General features: G+C 40.7%; 2 protein-coding genes and 2 long non-coding RNA genes across 15 annotated transcripts in view; 2 read left to right on the forward strand and 2 right to left on the reverse strand.

The window, feature by feature from the left end:
- Positions 1-1,492: 1,492 nt before the first annotated feature.
- Positions 1,493-9,997, reverse strand: LOC119005551. The gene is made up of 3 exons (XR_005070536.1): positions 9,864-9,997; positions 3,606-3,702; positions 1,493-1,615 (listed from the first exon to the last, which is right to left on the reverse strand). It is a non-coding gene; the product is annotated as an uncharacterized LOC119005551 (long non-coding RNA).
- On the forward strand, positions 1,556-5,263 carry LOC119005549 (protein NDRG1-like). Its single transcript, XM_037073298.1, has 11 exons — positions 1,556-1,606; positions 2,013-2,118; positions 2,499-2,619; positions 2,763-2,825; positions 2,926-2,986; positions 3,199-3,285; positions 3,386-3,442; positions 3,567-3,733; positions 3,943-4,042; positions 4,166-4,253; positions 4,537-5,263. The coding sequence occupies exons 1-11, from the start codon at positions 1,556-1,558 to the stop codon at positions 4,764-4,766; spliced, it is 1,131 nt and encodes a 376-aa protein (XP_036929193.1). The 3' UTR covers positions 4,767-5,263.
- Positions 9,998-10,035: 38 nt separating the features above from the next.
- LOC119005547 (focal adhesion kinase 1-like) overlaps positions 10,036-17,012 on the forward strand; it is a 62,062-nt gene continuing 55,085 nt past the window's right edge. For 2 of the 12 annotated variants that reach the window (XM_037073284.1, XM_037073286.1), the window contains exon 1: positions 10,041-10,284. The gene's annotated coding sequence lies outside the window, so the exon portion shown is untranslated. Of the gene's footprint in view, positions 10,285-17,012 lie in introns of all 12 variants that reach the window. The other 10 variants (XM_037073289.1, XM_037073295.1, XM_037073292.1 and 7 more) reach the window with 9 other exon arrangements.
- LOC119005552 lies at positions 11,893-14,923 on the reverse strand. The gene is made up of 3 exons (XR_005070537.1): positions 14,407-14,923; positions 13,250-13,372; positions 11,893-12,735 (listed from the first exon to the last, which is right to left on the reverse strand). It is a non-coding gene; the product is annotated as an uncharacterized LOC119005552 (long non-coding RNA).

Genomic DNA, 17,012 nt, shown 5'->3' on the forward strand with positions numbered 1-17,012 from the left:
ATTGTAAAAAAAATATACATTAATAGGCAGAAAGAGACAAAAATACCTCTGAACAACAGTTCACTTTGTCATTGGTACAGTTCATTTAACACTAGGGGGACAGTGTTTCAATCATTTAGTTATCATTCTTCCATTTCAAATATAAATCATCATATTATACAGTGATGGCAGAGGCTCCATGCAAGGTGCCAACCTGCTCATCGGGGGGGATACAGTGCTTCCTTGTGTTAGTGCCCTACAATATTTCTCTGCTCAGTTCTTCTCACACACCCATGAAAAAGCCATCAGGATCAGTTCTGAGTTGAGAACCTTGCTCAAGAACATGCAACTGAAGCTGGGGATCGAAAAACACCGGCGCTGTGATTTGGAGGACGATTCACTCAAACTCCTGAGCCACAGAATAATATTCAATCATATTCACAGAGCAGTTTTTAGGTATCAACTTTGCCATTTAATGCTACACTCAAATATTTCCAGTGAAGAATCACATTTGCTTTCATTTCACACTATGCAACCATTTGGGACGTCGTAGATATATCAGTAATGGTATATATAGTAATGGTAAAGCACACGTTGGTCTTTAAGAGGTGCTTTCAAAACATAACAGCAGTATCATGGCTATTTCACGCTTAGACTAACCTAAGAACTTAAGTCCTTTTTGGTAGGATTTCTTGAGGCTTTACCTCTGAAAAGAGTTCATTTATCTGTAGTGCTGTATAAGAGCAACATGACCAACAGCGAGGTCAGACTGGCTGTCCAAATTAAATTAACATACTGTACTAAGTCATCAGGAGGAGGGTCAAGGTTACTGACCTGCAGTGAACTAAATGTTTCGCTGCGAGGAACAGATGGCACGCTGAGATTAGAAATCTGACCGGCTCACGGCTTGGCTGAAGGTGCTGTGATTCCCTTGACAACCCGAGGCAAAAAATAACAAGATTTACTTGTGATTTTAATAGAAGTACCCAATTATCAAGTTTATAACAGGTCAAATGAGTAACTGGTTGTGATATGTTTCAGTTGCCCTGTCTGACGAGGAATAATACATAATTCAAAGCTGATTTTTAGATCAATCTAAAGTTTAATAAATGCCCAGAAACACATAATTCGATGAATCCTGAAGGGAAAACATGGAATTATGTGTCGCTGCAGGTGGGGATTTGGCTCAAAGTGTCTTAAGATGCATGAAAAACTTCACACTGAGGTTGTGTTTCTTCATATTGTGCTTAATTCCTTCCAGAAATCCAGTGTTGTCTCTGTGGGAATGAGGTCAGATTAAAGCAGGAAGGGGCCAGTTGGCCACGTGAGGGCCAGTTTGGAGTTAAGGCTTAGAGACAGATCAGTGTCGGAGGATATATAAACCAGCTCAAACAAACAGTCTGTCACAGGAGTTCTGCTCTCAGCTGAATTTCTTACTGCAAGACTGGCAGTGCTCGGAAATACAAATTGCTTCAAGAATTAAGAAGAAGTCAGGACTCAAGGATCTGCACTACAAGCAGGACATCCGCTCTGCATCTTCTTCATTAGTGTTGCGATCTACTCTGCATCAGCAGCCATGGTCCTGGAGGACAACGAGTGTGACTCTGTCTTTGCGCCCCAAATCACAGTGAGTGTCCTATTAGAAAGAGATTAGGTTAATCTTGAGGCTGGAATCACTGTTTCAGCTGTAATCCTTGTGCAAAGTTAAATGACTTTTACCTCGACATCACTGGGTTTCAGTAGTCTGCATTGCTACACTGACACTTCATCTTTTTCTATTCAAAATAGTTTTGTATTTAAAACGATAACGTTAAATGAAATAAATGATATGGATGCAGAGACTGAGGCATGGTTTATACCAAAATGACCTGTTTGATTTTATGCAACATCTGTCCAGTTAAATATACAGTAAGTTTGCACAAAAGGCAAAGAAGTACACAGCACCACCCAGCTCTCTTTCCAAATGTATATCCTCAGCCAGCAGCATGTATCAGTGATCTGAATGTGTGACTGAATCTGTGTGTTTGTTTCAGGAGGAGAACATAGAGACTCAGTATGGAAAGCTCCACTGCACCATGACAGGGACCCCAAGGGCAAACCGCCCTGTCATCCTGACATTTTCTGATGTTGGACTGAACCGTAAGTCCAATCTCTGCGCTGCAAAACAGAACAGTATTTATTATGTTTACATTCTGCACACACTGTAGAAGTGGTGGAAAAAATCAAAGAACAACCTGTAAAACTGAACACACATGTTTTTAAATAGCTTGATTTCCAAGATCTGCATACCACAAGTCAAAAAATGCAATTTCTTACAATATGACTTTGAAGAATCACAGCTTGTTAGTTCATTGTGTTTACTGTTTCTTCTCAACAGCTGTTCGTTTTCATCTCCATTAATCTGAACTCCTCGTGCATTTTGAATAAAGCACTTTCTGCATTTTCTAAACTCTTTCTTTTTTAACTTCACTTGGACAGGATTGCATAAATAGCTGAATTCTTACCTTTTCTCGTTATAGACAAGACCTGTTTTGAGACAATGTTCGAGCACATGGACATGCTGGAAATCATCAAAAATATGCCTGTTTGTCACGTTGAAGCACCGGGACAAAATGAAGGAGCCAAAACTCTGCCTACTGGGTCAGTACACTGTCACCTTTATTGTTCTCAGACTGCAGACTGACTCTTTGTTTCTTTCATGTTGTAATTTTAATTTTTTTATATGTTTGGTTGCTAGTTATAAATGTGCTTGCTGATGTTTATGTTGACTTTTGAACATTTAGGTACACATACCCGTCTATGGACCAGCTGTCTGAAGCGCTGCCCGCTGTCCTCAAACACTTTGGGTAAGACAGAGCTAATCTGATGCTTAAATGCTTTTACAGCTGCCCCTTTAAATTGTAAGGATTTATCTCAATTTTGTCCTTTTGACTCTGTGCCCTGCAGGCTGCGTAGTGTGATTGGACTGGGAGTTGGAGCAGGAGCCTACATCCTGGCTAAATTCGCTGTGAGTCCAAACATTTTTCCTTAAAGAAATGAAAGAAAAAAAGAAAGAAAAAATAATTTGACAGATTGTGGTTGTGGTTCCTCCAAGTGTATGACTGTATATGAGGGGGGTTGACACTGACAAACTGTAGTCTCTGACAAAGGAAACGTGTCGACAAGTGTAAATGAGTTGTTGAAAGTCAGATCACTAACCGGTCTTCTGTGTGTGTTTAGCTTAATCACCCTGATCTGGTCGATGGATTAGTTCTGATTAACATCAACCCCAATCCTGAGGGAATAATGGATAGTGTTGCAAACAAGGTAAGCTACATGCATTGTGTGTTGCTTTCAATCTACACCACACCATTGGCAGATATAGATTTCATTTGAAAGCAGCTGAATGCACATGTGTGTGTTATAGATCACCGAATGGACCCACACTCTGCCAGACACAGTCATCACACACCTGTTTGGAAAGGTAGGTTATCTGGTTTTACTCTTCAGTGATTGGCTGCATTAGTAAAAAAAAAAAATCTTCAGAAATGAGTCTTACATTTGAAATCCAAACATTTCTCCCTAATATTTCAAATTGTTTTTTTCAGGAGGAGATTGAGACCAACCACGACCTCATAGCTACGTACCGTCACTACATCTCAACGACCATGAACCAGTCTAATGTCAGCCAGTTCCTCCGCTCCTACAACAGCCGCGGCGCTCTGGAGGTGGAGAGGCCTGTTCCTGGAGGAAGCATCAACGTCAGGACACTCAAGTTAGTACAACCGTTGACCACATTTTTCACACGCTGTCCTTGTTAAAGTCAAAAGTTAAAATTTCTAAATCTGAACTGTAAAGACAAGTCAGTCTGTTTCTGGTTAAGACATTTGGACTTATTTTACATAAAACAACATTTGATCTGACACGGTAATCCCCAATACCTGTTCAGGATCAATCCTGACCTGCCTGTCTGTCTTCTTAAAGGTGCTCCACTCTGCTGGTTGTAGGAGATAATTCTCCAGCTGTGGAGGCTGTCGTCGAGTGCAACTCTAAACTCAACCCCACCAAGACAACACTGCTCAAGGTAACCGAACCACAGCCTCACCGAAAAGCAAATGAATAAATAAATAATCAGTGATGATTACTGATGTGACTCTAATGTGAGGGACTGGAGCCAACACCTGACCTTTGCACTTTGCTCATCTAGATGGCTGACTGTGGAGGACTCCCTCAGGTGGATCAGCCAGCCAAAGTGATTGAAGCCTTGAAATATTTCATCCAGGGCATGGGATACAGTAAGTCACCATCACTTCACCCTAAAATAGAAGTGTTTAGCACTGAACGTATTTCACCTTAATGTCTGTACAGGGGCCTCATCGACCACTTCTAAATATCACTTTATCCCCTTGTGTTCTAATCACCCGTGTGGGGTTACAGTAATCCACAAGGGTGGTTAGAACACAAGGGGATAAGGCATTTGTTAGGGTGGATCAATATTGGGCCATATCAGTTGCTGATTTGTAAATGTGAAATAAATTAAATAAATTACTAAAACAATAATCTCTTCTCCTCCTCCAGTGTCCAGCGCCAGCATGACCAGACTTCGCTCACGGACGACCTCCAGCTCCAGCATCTCGTCCTTCGATGGCTCTCGGAGCCGTGCACACACCAACGAGTTGCAGCGTGGCCGAACACACTCGCGCACCGAGGAGAAGCGCGGGCGCTCACACACCGACGTCTCCATGGAGAGTGTTTCTAACAGCAACATGGACCATATGATCTCAAAGTCCACTGAAGTGGCATGCTAGAGTGCACTCCGCACCAAACCCCAAGCACTTCTATCCAATCATACCTCATCATATCTATCCAGATAGCTTCTCTCCTCTTTAACGTCTTCATTTCCTTCATTCCCCATGCCCTTTCATCTGCACTATGTCTAGCTGACAGCAAACAGGTCACACCTCCATGTGACTTCTTCGTCCTCTCTGTGTCTCCTTATTCTTTAATCAATGTAAAGACCCTTTCCTGTGTCTTTTCCTTTACATCCAGTCCTTCATCCAACCTCAGCCTCTTTCTGTTTGTATCCTCCTCTCAATTGTTACTGTATGTCTCTACCTCTGTATGTCTTTTCTCCCCATCCCAGTTCACGTCTTTGTCTACTTTCCTTTCTTCCTCTTCTCTCCCCCCTGACAGTAACGTTGTACCAGAGATTTTTTTGCAGGCCTCCTCATTCTCTAATATGCATCATGGTATACGCCACATGAGGATATTGTGAAAGCTGCAATGTATTATTTGAAAACTGAGTCCTGTGATGTGTATTCATGTATAATAAATGTAATTACAGTGCTGCCTGGAGTAAAAACTAGATGTTCATAACTGTAGGAATGTTTATTGATTATATGCAACTGTGACAGCTGCGTGTTATTAACTGCAGGAATGTGTTATGAGCATAGTTAGATCACAAAATATTTTTTAATGCTTTGCGAGTAGCACTGTAAAGAAAAGTTACCATTAACTTCTTGTAAGTATCTCCTGTGCTATCAGTGAATAAATGTTCAATTGTAAATAACCATCCATCTGAGCCTCATTTATTCCAACTACAATTGAAAAACAGAACAAACTCACTTCTCAGACATTAACTGTCATGACCAGAGACCTCACACTTTCATGTCAAGGAACAATCGCAAGCACTTATAAAGTGGGACTCAGATCCTTGACATAAAAACAAAGAAACATAGTTTTGACAAAATATTGCCTTTAGATCCCTGTTGTTCATAGAAACACAATTCAAAAGATCAGGGATAACTTTAAGAAAAGACTCATTTGTCCACCATTACTGCTAAGTTATATCTCTGTATAAGTCATATCAGTATAGAAAGAAAATGGCATCAAAATCTGTTGGGTCCAGGGATTAGGCTAGTGCTATACATGTAGAAAAAAAAAGTTCTTTAAAGCTTTTTGTGGCTACAAATCTCATACATTGCCTCAAATGATTTAATTTTAGTCTAAGGCTAAAAAACAAGCCATAAAAATAAAAAACACGTGGTTGTGTGTACTTTGGAAAAAAGCAAGCTATCTAGACCTTGCCTGACTGCTAACCCAGTTGCTAGAATAAATGTTCACAATGTACGTTTCTGCAAACCATGGACATGTTGAAACTTTACATTTCTAACTGCAAGTTAAATTTTAAATTTTAGATTGTGACAATAATGTTTTAGTGTCTGGTTTGGTTCACCAAAACAAACTGGTAAGGGTAAGAAAAAAGTCCTCTTCTGGCTTAAAATATTGGCTCTGGTTGTCACAAACACGGCAGGAGATGCCCCGACTTGTCATCAAAAATACAAATGTTTTGAAACCAGACTTGAAGGGTTTCCCAGCTTAACATTGGCTGCTACTCGCATAACACACCTATATCTCTGATTGAACTGTTGACAGGTGAGTTGAATTGTGGGTGATGCAGGCACAGGAGTTTGACCAGGAATAAGAAACGATAAAGAGGAAAATTTCCCTGGTTCTTTTGCATCTCTTTTTTTTCAATTTCTTAATTTTCTGTGCAAAGCTAAATACGGCAGAGACATTTGATATAAAAGTTGATACGTAGGTATTGTTTCAAATAGCATTTCTATCAGGAGCAGCAAACAAAACATAAGTGAACTTTTGTACTTTGTTTTTAAAGAAAAAGGGTAATCTAATTGTTGTTACCTCAGTCTTTATTTGCATTACCAAAGGTCAATGATATCCATCAACATTGTTTTTCTCTATTTTCTGTGATTCAATTCACCATTTGCCACCAATAACGGCTGCCACAGCGATAAAACCCCCCTCAGAGCACCATGATGGTGCTGGGGGCCTCATGTGCTGTTCCCTTGCCATCGCAACTGATGATACGTGTATGTTCACAACCAGATTAGATTTTATTGAATCCTCAGTAACACTGTATTCATTAAGTAGTCTCCCGAAGAGATTGTAATTTGTTTAAACGTGCTCTGATGACATTATGGGCTGACACATTTCGTCAGGGATGATGAGACAAAATCCATTATGCACCTCTCCAATCTGTCCACTAGGTGTAGCTCTACATCCTCTGCTGTTGTCTCTCGCTGCGATTTACCAGCAGTCACACACCACTGGATCAGGTTATGTAGCCAAATGACATTCAAAACACACTGTGGTCAATGCAAAGTGCTTGTCTTTACAAAGTGTTTTGAAATCCAGATCATGTCCATTTTTAATGTGACTCTTCTACCACACAGCATCAGGGATCTTTGTCCTTTCACAGAAAGCTGGATTAAAATTCATTGTATAATAGTTTGTTTCAAATCCTGTTTTTTTCCCCCAATCGCCATGCAAACTCATAAAGCATAAGAGATGCAATCATTGTGTTCACAATGTGACTCATTCACGTGTCTGTTGGCTAATTCTGATTCTTCTCAAGTAATTTAAGCAGTCGTCAGTATTTGATCTAATCATGTGCAAAGAGTGTGAAAATGAAAGGCCATGAGAGTAAAACAAGAACTTTGCATTTAAAAACAGGAATAAATCAAAATGACTTCAGCGCTATAAATGTGTTTCCCTCTTTATAAATCTGACAGCTGATTTTTCATTGTTATGTCCGCAATCCTTTTTGTTGAGGAATTTCCAGACGTTAATGTGTGAAATATTGCAATATCTTATATTCTTTGCTTAACAATCTCTGTGGAATTCAAAAGCATTTTTTCTATATTCACAACTTAATCCAACATTATTCAGCTAAGCAATGCGGCAGTGCAATCAGGCACAATGCTGAGCCAGTTGTTTCTCACAAGTTCTGTGGTGGAAATATGTAAATATGTGCGGTGCATCAACCTCTCTACTACTTAAAGCACAGTGGGGTTTTGCTGCATACAAAATCTGTAACTGGCTCAAGGTTACTTTACCTTTCTCCTTCTCTCCCATACCGTTTAATTATACAGGACAGATTCATTTTACATCAAACATAATAGGTTTTTCCCAATAGCTGCCAAGCTGTATGACTGCCAAATGCGGAGTATAATGGTGGCCCAGCGGACATGACGTCATTAGTTTTAATCCACCTAAGTGTAACCCTCCCGCACGACACAATTTGCACAGTAAAAAACATCTTTGAACTGAGTGTGTGTTTGTGTGTGTATGAATATTAGCCACATGCATGAATGTACTGTATGTGTAGGTGGGACTGTGTGTGTGGGCCCATCAGTGGATGGATTGTTTTGGGGTGTTACTGCGAGACAGTGGAGACACACAGATCCAAAACGGCAGTCGGCATTAAAGTCGCGATAATATTTGCTGGGTGTGTGTGTGTATGTGTTCTGGGTGCATATATATTTCAAAGCTTCTTTTGTTTGCCTTACATTATGAATCTGTGATGAATAATGTATGACATAAATCTCTGATGATTTCATTTAAACATGAGACACGACTGTGGGTTCTTAATGTATCATCTGTTTCCTATCATTTCACTGTGCTTTGGTGCACTGGGCTGCATCATAAAAGCACTAAATCCTGCACACTTCCATCCACCCCGGCACACATTCGTGATTTGTCCTACAAGGTGGAAGTGATGGTGGCTGCCCTGCCAGCACAGTGATTACTAGCCCAAACTGGAGAGCAATTTAATTTCTGCTTCACTCCGTAACATATTGCAGAGCAAGATAAAGACTGTTCTGTTCAAAGACATTAGTTCCTGCCCCCCGCTACTTTTATCGTCTTACCTTCAGCAAGGCAGTTTTTATCACTGACTGCAACCCAGTTTATACAGATGTTCATTCAGCGCCATTACCAGTGAGGCAAAAAGCCATTATCGTGTACAAAAACTGCAGTACTCTGACAGTGGTAATGGCAGTTTTACTTTCACACCCTGCAGTTTATTATGAACGGACACGTCTCTGACACCCCTTCCCAACAGACAAACCTCTTAAAAAATAAATATCCAATAAATGTTTACTTCAGAATGTGTTTTTATATAGGGTTTTTGACATCACCGTCATTTTAAGATGAATCTGTTATGTTTACTATATGTGATATACCACATGATATGGTGAAGTACAGTGCTTCTGATATTTTCTCTTATTTGTTTTTTTGTTGTGTTAGCTCATATGGACTGGAACATTTGTTTATGAAATTAGTGGACATTAAACTTCCATTTACATCTAGCTTAAATTCAACTTCAAGATAGATAAGGTGTTCTTATACAACATCAGGAGTGTTATGCTGCTTTTGTATGATTGATTATTTATGGACGATTTATTTAAATTCATTTGCGCATTTAATCATTATGTGAATGCAAAATGTCTCTATGTATGAAAAATGTTTGGATCTCTTGGCCTCCGAAGGCCCAGATTACGTTAGACAAAGGTCTGGAGCCATTTTATGTGTTTTAAATTTCAAAAACAAGTCCCCGTATATGTCATGTCAGTAGGAGATGCTGCACTGCTGATTTGTTGTGAAGCAACAGATATAATTTGTGGACTTTTCGTCCTTCAAAGTTCATGAAAAAATAAATAAATCTCCTGCTTTCATTACATGTCTTTGTCACAAGCAACAACCTTTTATGGATTGCTGCAAAAAATTGTGTATATCAGCTATTTTTTACTCCCTCATATCATTATTCAATGTTTCTATAGGACATATGGCATTTCATACTGTTTTAGTATTTTATGGGTATGGTTTGGTTTAATTTCACGCAACCTCACCCTGACTTGTGGACCTCTAGAACTGATTGAATCGATAGCTATGAGCTCCTAAAAGAAAGTGATGGAGGAATTCTTTTTGCCAAACAATAATTATTTGTACTCTCATAAATGATTCCCTTTTAAACCACCCAAACACTGTCATCATTTTGACCACACACTGTACAGTGAGAGGTAATGAATGTCAGCAAGCTTTACCATCCATCTCCTTGATATCCCCTCATTTTCATCCGCGCCTCATATGACAAGACCTGTGAATATCATGAACCCGGGCTTTTGCATAAGGACAGTCAGGGGACCCTCGCGGTGGACACGTAGGGCCCCTCTCCTCCTGTCAGTTGAGCCCCGCCAGCTGCAGCCATGTTGGAAACGCTCAGGCTCCAGCAGCAGCAGCAGCAGCAGCAGCAGTGCTAACAGCTAGCGTCAGTGGACACCGACTGCCGGGCACGGCGCTGTTGTGGACAAAAACAGACAGGGAGAGGGATTCATAACGGAGGGATACAACCACCAAGCCGGCTCTGATAGCAACAGCTACACAGACGTAAAATTCATACCTGCTTGGCTGAAGAGGTGGCCGGTTACGGGGAGCAGTAGCGGCCGGGCTCCGGGACTAAAGCGGGTGAGTTTTGATCCATCTCGAGGGGGCGGATTAAATGGGAATAGCCCACCGTTAGCCGAGTTAGCTTAGCATTAAAGGGGGGTAACAGACAGACAATGGGGGAAAACGCCAATGCAATACAGGAGGGGGTGTTTTTTATGAGCTGGTTTCACTGTTTAAGGTCAAATATCGTGGGCTGAGCGATGTGAAATGTTGGTCATTTTGACACCGCGGAGTCATTTGTATTCCTCACAGACAGACAGTGGTGCAGTGGCCGAAACCACCCCTCTCTCTGTTTCTCCGGTTAGGTGCAAAGGTCCAAGCCAAGGAGGATATCTGTCATGCAGAGCAGTTAACATGTGGCAAAAAAAACAAACAAAAACCTGTGTTTCGATGAATAACGAGTTGCTCAGACTGAGGTTCATTGTCGCGAGCAGCGGCGTGGAGACAAAAGGCGGCAGTTGTTACTTAAACCTGTCCGTCTCAAGTGTTTTGGGTTGTGCTTGTCAACCACAATACTGTCCACTTATCCTTGTGGTAGGCCGAGTGAAAATGTGTTAATATTTGAGCCAGGAGAGTAAATCATTCCTCCACAATGCCTGGAGGGATTACACTAATATTTAAGGTGTAATGCTACAATTTATTGAACTCAACAACAGGGTGCGCAGCCTGGTGCCCAGCAGCCTTTGGATGTGATTAGTCAGTCTTTTCTTTCTTGGTTCAGGGACTCAAAGCTGCCCTGTCACGTCTCGCACAGATTTTCTGTTTTCCTGCCCCTTTACCCATCTTGTTTCCTGCTTTTATGTGGCTGTCACCCCTGATCACATCCCCGCAAAACACCCCTCAGCAGCCAAATCTGGAGGCTCAGGACCCCAAAGTGTATCCTCGAATATTTCCTCATGCTTGTTGACTAAAAACAATGTTTAATAATGAATGACATCCAGCTGAGGCAATATTTTTAGCCTTTTACGCTCAGATAAAAGCTTGGCAAGGCTGGTAACTGCTCACTTACCAGGAAATAAACTCAGAATATGATTTAATTTTTACAAACGATAGAGCACGTGCTTCTGGCTTTCCGTTTTCACTATTAATCTGTAGCTATTTTAGTCTGTAAAAAAACAGTTGTTAAAAGTGCGCATCTCATCTCCAGATTGATTCCTTTGTCCAAAATCTGAAAGGTCTTCATAAATGACAAAGAAAAGCAGCAAGCTACAAACAGTTTTTCTCGCAAATGAACAATCAACCAATCGTTGCAGCTCTAGATATGACCACATTTCAGTGAGTCAATTAAACGAGAAATTTCACATCCTGTAATTTTTCTGAAGTGACTTCCCTTCTAGTGAATGACCAAACACTATAGTGTAGGTGTTGTTGAAATTCTAGTTAATGTTTACTAGACTGTTTGTCCACAGTGCGATTGATGGGATTTATTCCGTGGTCACCCATAGGTCTGTGGTCAGATAAATAAAAACCTGACATCTGCATTTCAGTCATTTTTTGTGCCATCTGTCTTAACATGTGTGATTATTGTGTGAATAGGACAAATCTTTCTCGCTGGACATGCAAATCGTCATTTTTTTATTCTCTAGTTATTCATACAAAAGATGAATAGAGGGGCATGCACTCCGTTGCGGCTTTGTTTCTCTTCTGCCTGTCTGCTCTCTTTGCCTCCTCTCCCCATTACCTCCACTAATCTGACAAGGCAGGGATGGAGAAAAGCAGCATTGATGATGTTGGATCGATCTTTACACCTGTCTGTTTTCAGCCAGGAAAAAGATAAAGGCTAGGGAGAAAGAGAAGTAGTGGCAAGGCGAGTAGAAATGAGGGAAGGAGACAGCTGTTTAGAAATGAAACTCAGCCCCCAGGTGTGTCAGTCCGAAACAATCAGTGGGCGGGTGTTCTCCCTCTCCTATAAGTGACAGCATACAGTGCAACAAGGAAGTGGAGAGACAGAGCAGGAGCACACACAGGCGTATGTGATTTAGCAGAGGTTCAGTCCTCTGTCTGCCGACTGCCAGCATGCAGTTCTGGGATTTCCTGGGCTGCACCAATGGAGGTATGGACGTGTATAGTCATACTGATGGCTTGGGGAAGTGTGTTCGGCTGTGATTGGACTGGGTGTGCGGGTGCTCTGTGCTAGGCAGGTAGAAAGGGTCTGGCAGGCTGAGGGCTGGAAAGGAATTTGCGCCGCTCACCGCTGTGCAAGCAGTTGCATGTGAAAACCTCACAGACAGGTAGAGTGTGGAGCACAAACAAAGACAACGAAGCCTCTGATACAGTGTCAGACTGCTCCGTTTTCCTTTGATAAACCTGGTTGGCTGCTTCTGACGGATCTCACAGATTTGACAAGTGAATAAATTGGCACAAATTATGTGGCTGTGTCGCCCTGGATGCTGGATTTGGTTTGCTAGGTTTGCCTCTTACATGTGCTGTCCTGTCCATATGAAGTACTTATGTTGTTGGCTTATTTACCTGCGGTTTTAGGTTTTGTTTTATGATCGGTTAGCAATTTTAAAATCCCATATACCTGAAAAACTATAACTGTTTAATAAACACTGCTACCACTACACAGTTATTACTGTTGCTCCAGCTGTTTCTGTCATCACTATTGTTTTTGTGAATATCGCTACCACTGAAACTACAGTTCCCAAAAAGTGCAGTTACTTCTCGATCGTAAACCGTGAATATGGGTAGTGAACAAACAAAACATCAGAGGATGACATTTTGGGTTTTGGGCACACACTAGTCAAAATTTTTCACCGTTGTCTTACATTTTATCAACCAACTCATTGAATCAGAAAAAATAATGAGTAGGTTAATGTACAGTGAAAATAGTCATTAGCTGCAGCCCTGAAGATGAGTTTTTAATATTAAACCCTCACAGCTGTCTCTCATAGTTTTTTGTGACTTGGTCAGTTTTTCTTTAAAGTCATATCGTGTGTCTGAACCTTCATTCAATCAAGCTAAAGAAGTTTCATAAACTTACTCTATAACCTAACTCTTGTGTGTTGCTCACATCTGATATTTTTTTCACATCGTTCACTGCACAGAGAAACTGCAAGGAATCCGATCTTCCTGAGTCTTTCGGGGCAGCCACGTCTGGTCAGACCTGTACCACAGAGTTAAACATTAGATTTCTGTGCCTGTAAAAATGCAGCTAAACAACCAAAGGCCACCACTGCGATCAAATGTCGCTGTTCTTGTCCACAGGGTTTAACGTAGGTGCGCAACTGACAGCCGTGTGCGGAGGGGGGTTTGTGAACAAGTCAAAAAACAAACAAGAAACATCTGGCAATTGATATTTCAGAGGAAGTGTAAGACATTTTGTAAAGCAAATGGAGCTTGTTATTTGTTACTTAACAAATCGACATGTCACTATGATGGTCCTCAGACCTCTAGACATAAATGTATTGTGTGTTTGTATCTGCATCATAGGTTAGTAAACAAAGACACACATGCCCTTGTAATCTATAAAGGATGACTGTAAAACTCTGCTTTATAATGTCAGCTAAGTTGTGTTGTCTCGTGTCCTGCCTCAGTTGTGGTTACTTTGTTGTGCTGTATTGAATTCCAGCACAGCTCTACCTCCAACACCCATCCTGTGCCCCAGGCCATGTTTTCTGCTATTGCGCTAATTGGTATAGCTAAGATACCTGATAGGTTGTGTCATATTCTTTCCACTCACATAGAAGAATATAGATTCACCTAATCCGTAAGTGAGTGTCTGAGCTGTGTAATACAGTTATATTTGCACTTTAGCAATTTAGCTAACGCAGCCATCCATTAAATTTCACTGGAACGATTTGCTGTCAGACTACATAAAAAAAGTTAGATCTTGAGCTCATTTCTACCTGTTTACTCCCTGTTTGTTGAGTCTAATGCCGTCATGTTCACAACACCTGTGAAATGACTGGAAACATGTGCTCCTGTTGTGTAATCATCAGTCTTCCCCTATTTGCATCCATTGCTCACTGTTTTGCTTAACTTATTCCATGTGGTCAGCACTCAGTCAAATACTTTGACAGTGAATAAGCTTGTAGTGCACCTCATCAGGATGTAAAGTTGCTGTTTAGATTTTTATTTATTTCAAGATTTATCGATAAATTAATAGGTTGTTATTCCAAACAAGTTAGTGTGACTTACTTTACAGTCCCTGTATCCGTCTTCACCTTTAGCCTGAAAATTGGAGAAATATACAGCACAGCAGATAATAACAGAAAGTCAAACTGAGCAAATTATCATTGGAGAAATCTCGTACCATGCTTCAAAGTAGTTGCTCAATCCTGTTTCGCATTTACAATGATCTGCAATCTTTACCTTCTATTTTACATGACTTTTTTCTGTTGATTTGCATCAATAGCTGTGACTAGAGGAGCAGCCAAAGGGGTGAAGTTTATATTTAGTTTATATAAGTAAACTATAACTATAAGTAACTATAAGTTTTATATTTACAGTACGGATAAACATGAGCAGGACTGGATTCATTTTAAAATTTGACTAATGTTTCCATTTATCAGGTTGTTTAAATATGTTGCACCTCAAGTATTGTCAAAGTAGGAACAGATACATTAATCAATGCCTGGACAGCTCTGGCTGATGCTTTATGCATCTTACAGCACACACATTTTCTAATAGTTCATTTAAAAACAGCAAAGCAAGCATACAGCTAAATCCCAAACACCATTTGGTGTCTGACAGCAAAACCTTTTATTCTCAGTTCTCAGAATTTAGGGATGTGAAGCTTCCACGGCACCCTGGAGATGCGGTGGATCAATGTATTTGTGGATGTCAGAGCGTTTACTTTGGTGCAGTGGTACTGCACACTGAGGTAGAGCTGTAAAACAGCTTGTAAAAACAGCTTGTTTGTGTAAAGATCGTCAAACTATAAATCTGTGAACTCAGGTAAAAACAGCGAGAGTTGGAGCAGAAAGGGCAGAAAGGGAGGATCTGAGTGTGCTCGCTGCAGTCCCTCCTTGTAAAACTGTTGACTTGACTGTTGATAGAGCCAAGAACACTGACTGTTCTAATCCAGTCAAAAATGTATGATTGTGTTGTTCTCTCACATCACTGATTTGATCCACTTGTTAAATAGATAAACATCTCTTAAACATTATTTCAAGTAAAGGCAGTTTTATTTATATAGCCTGAAATCAAATACCACAATTCATCAGGGGGTTTTACAATATTTACAGTGCACATCACCCTCTGTTGGATGGAAAAGAGCAGAAAGACAGACAATAAATGCACATAACATGCCAAAAAAAAAACCAGAATATACAAATGACAAAAGCATAATTTCTGATACAGGCTGCAAATGTGTCAAGAATGTGGATTCAGATAGAAAAAACAATCTGGCTGGAATCCAGTCCCATGTTTAGTATATAGTATATAAGTTTAGTATATAATGAATCCCTGTTGAAACTTTAAACTCTACAAAGCTCTTTTGTATTTAAAGAGCGATTTAGAAATCTTCAGATAATGATTTAGAGACGAAGTAATCTTTTTGAAAAAGCTTGGGCCGTACAATAGATTTGTGGATGTCAATGTAAATTTTTGTTCTGAAATCAACTTGTTTAGTTTAAAGGGGCTCTGTGGAGCTTCTGTGTTGAGCTGGAAGCAAATATTAACTACCATTGCTCTCTGTTATTGGAGCAGAGAGAGGCACTGAGATGAGGCACTTGAAACTGTGCATAAAGTCACATCCTTTGGAATGTCACAGAAGAGTCCTGCCCTAAGACATCAACAGTCCAGCGACATTAAACAATTTAAGCAAACTGTCCACTGCCTTGTAAGCAACTGAGAAAGATGGGAAGGGGTCTTTTTCACATCACATTAAAGTCCTCTCACATATGGCCAATAAAAAGTATAAGTATGTGGAAATTGCTACAGATTGTGATGTAGTGCTCCCTTTGATTAATTCATTGATTGCACACTGTTCACTGCCGGACTCTTTGGATTGATATGGGTGCACTGGAAAAGAGTAGTTCAAGCATCATTGGCACACAGTCTAACAAATTGAGCATGCAACTTCACCTAATTGTGTGTGTGTATACAAGCAAATTAACCTACAGGATCTCCTCTCCTGGGTAATGTACTGTAGCTCGACTAAGTAGGTTATTAAAGCAGGTGATTAATATTCATATGGAACTGTTTTAGTGACGTCAGCAGCACACATAAACACTTCTGCCTAATACAGATGTGAAGAAGGGCACTGGTGTAAACGAGACCTTTCTCTGTCTTACTTGCCTGCCTCTGCAGCAGTCCCGATACTACAGTAATGTTTTTATAGCTGACAGCTACCTGATTAAAGCTGTAGCTGCTACTGTGGTGACTTAATTCTACTCTCTGATGTCGCTCTCAGTCCTGCTCCACTTTGCTATGCTGTTCTCTCTTCTGACAGGCTTGTCGGTGCAGAGGAGCTGCGAAAGGCTGTTGTTGTTTTCTTGATGAGAATGGAGTTGTGCAATGCCCTTAGCGTGGTGTCAACTGTAGCGTAGCCTCTGTGGTTTGCAGCCAGAGGCAATAGTTTTCTACTCTGAGTGGGAGCGCAGAATAAAAAGGCTGAGCGCGCGAGGGGGGAAATGCGAAAGAGTAGGAGGGAGAAGCTCCGAAGAGTGTTTATGCAAGTGAAACATGTTATAAGCGGTCCTCGTGACAGATGCTTCAGTACTGTTTTAATAACAGGCTCCAGTTCTGGGTCATTATGTGTGGATGTGAAAGATTAAAGTTGTGTTCAAAGCTAGGTCATC

The sequence above is a fragment of the Acanthopagrus latus genome, chromosome 17 (assembly GCF_904848185.1).
Source record: "Acanthopagrus latus isolate v.2019 chromosome 17, fAcaLat1.1, whole genome shotgun sequence".
Classification (NCBI taxonomy): domain Eukaryota; kingdom Metazoa; phylum Chordata; class Actinopteri; order Spariformes; family Sparidae; genus Acanthopagrus; species Acanthopagrus latus.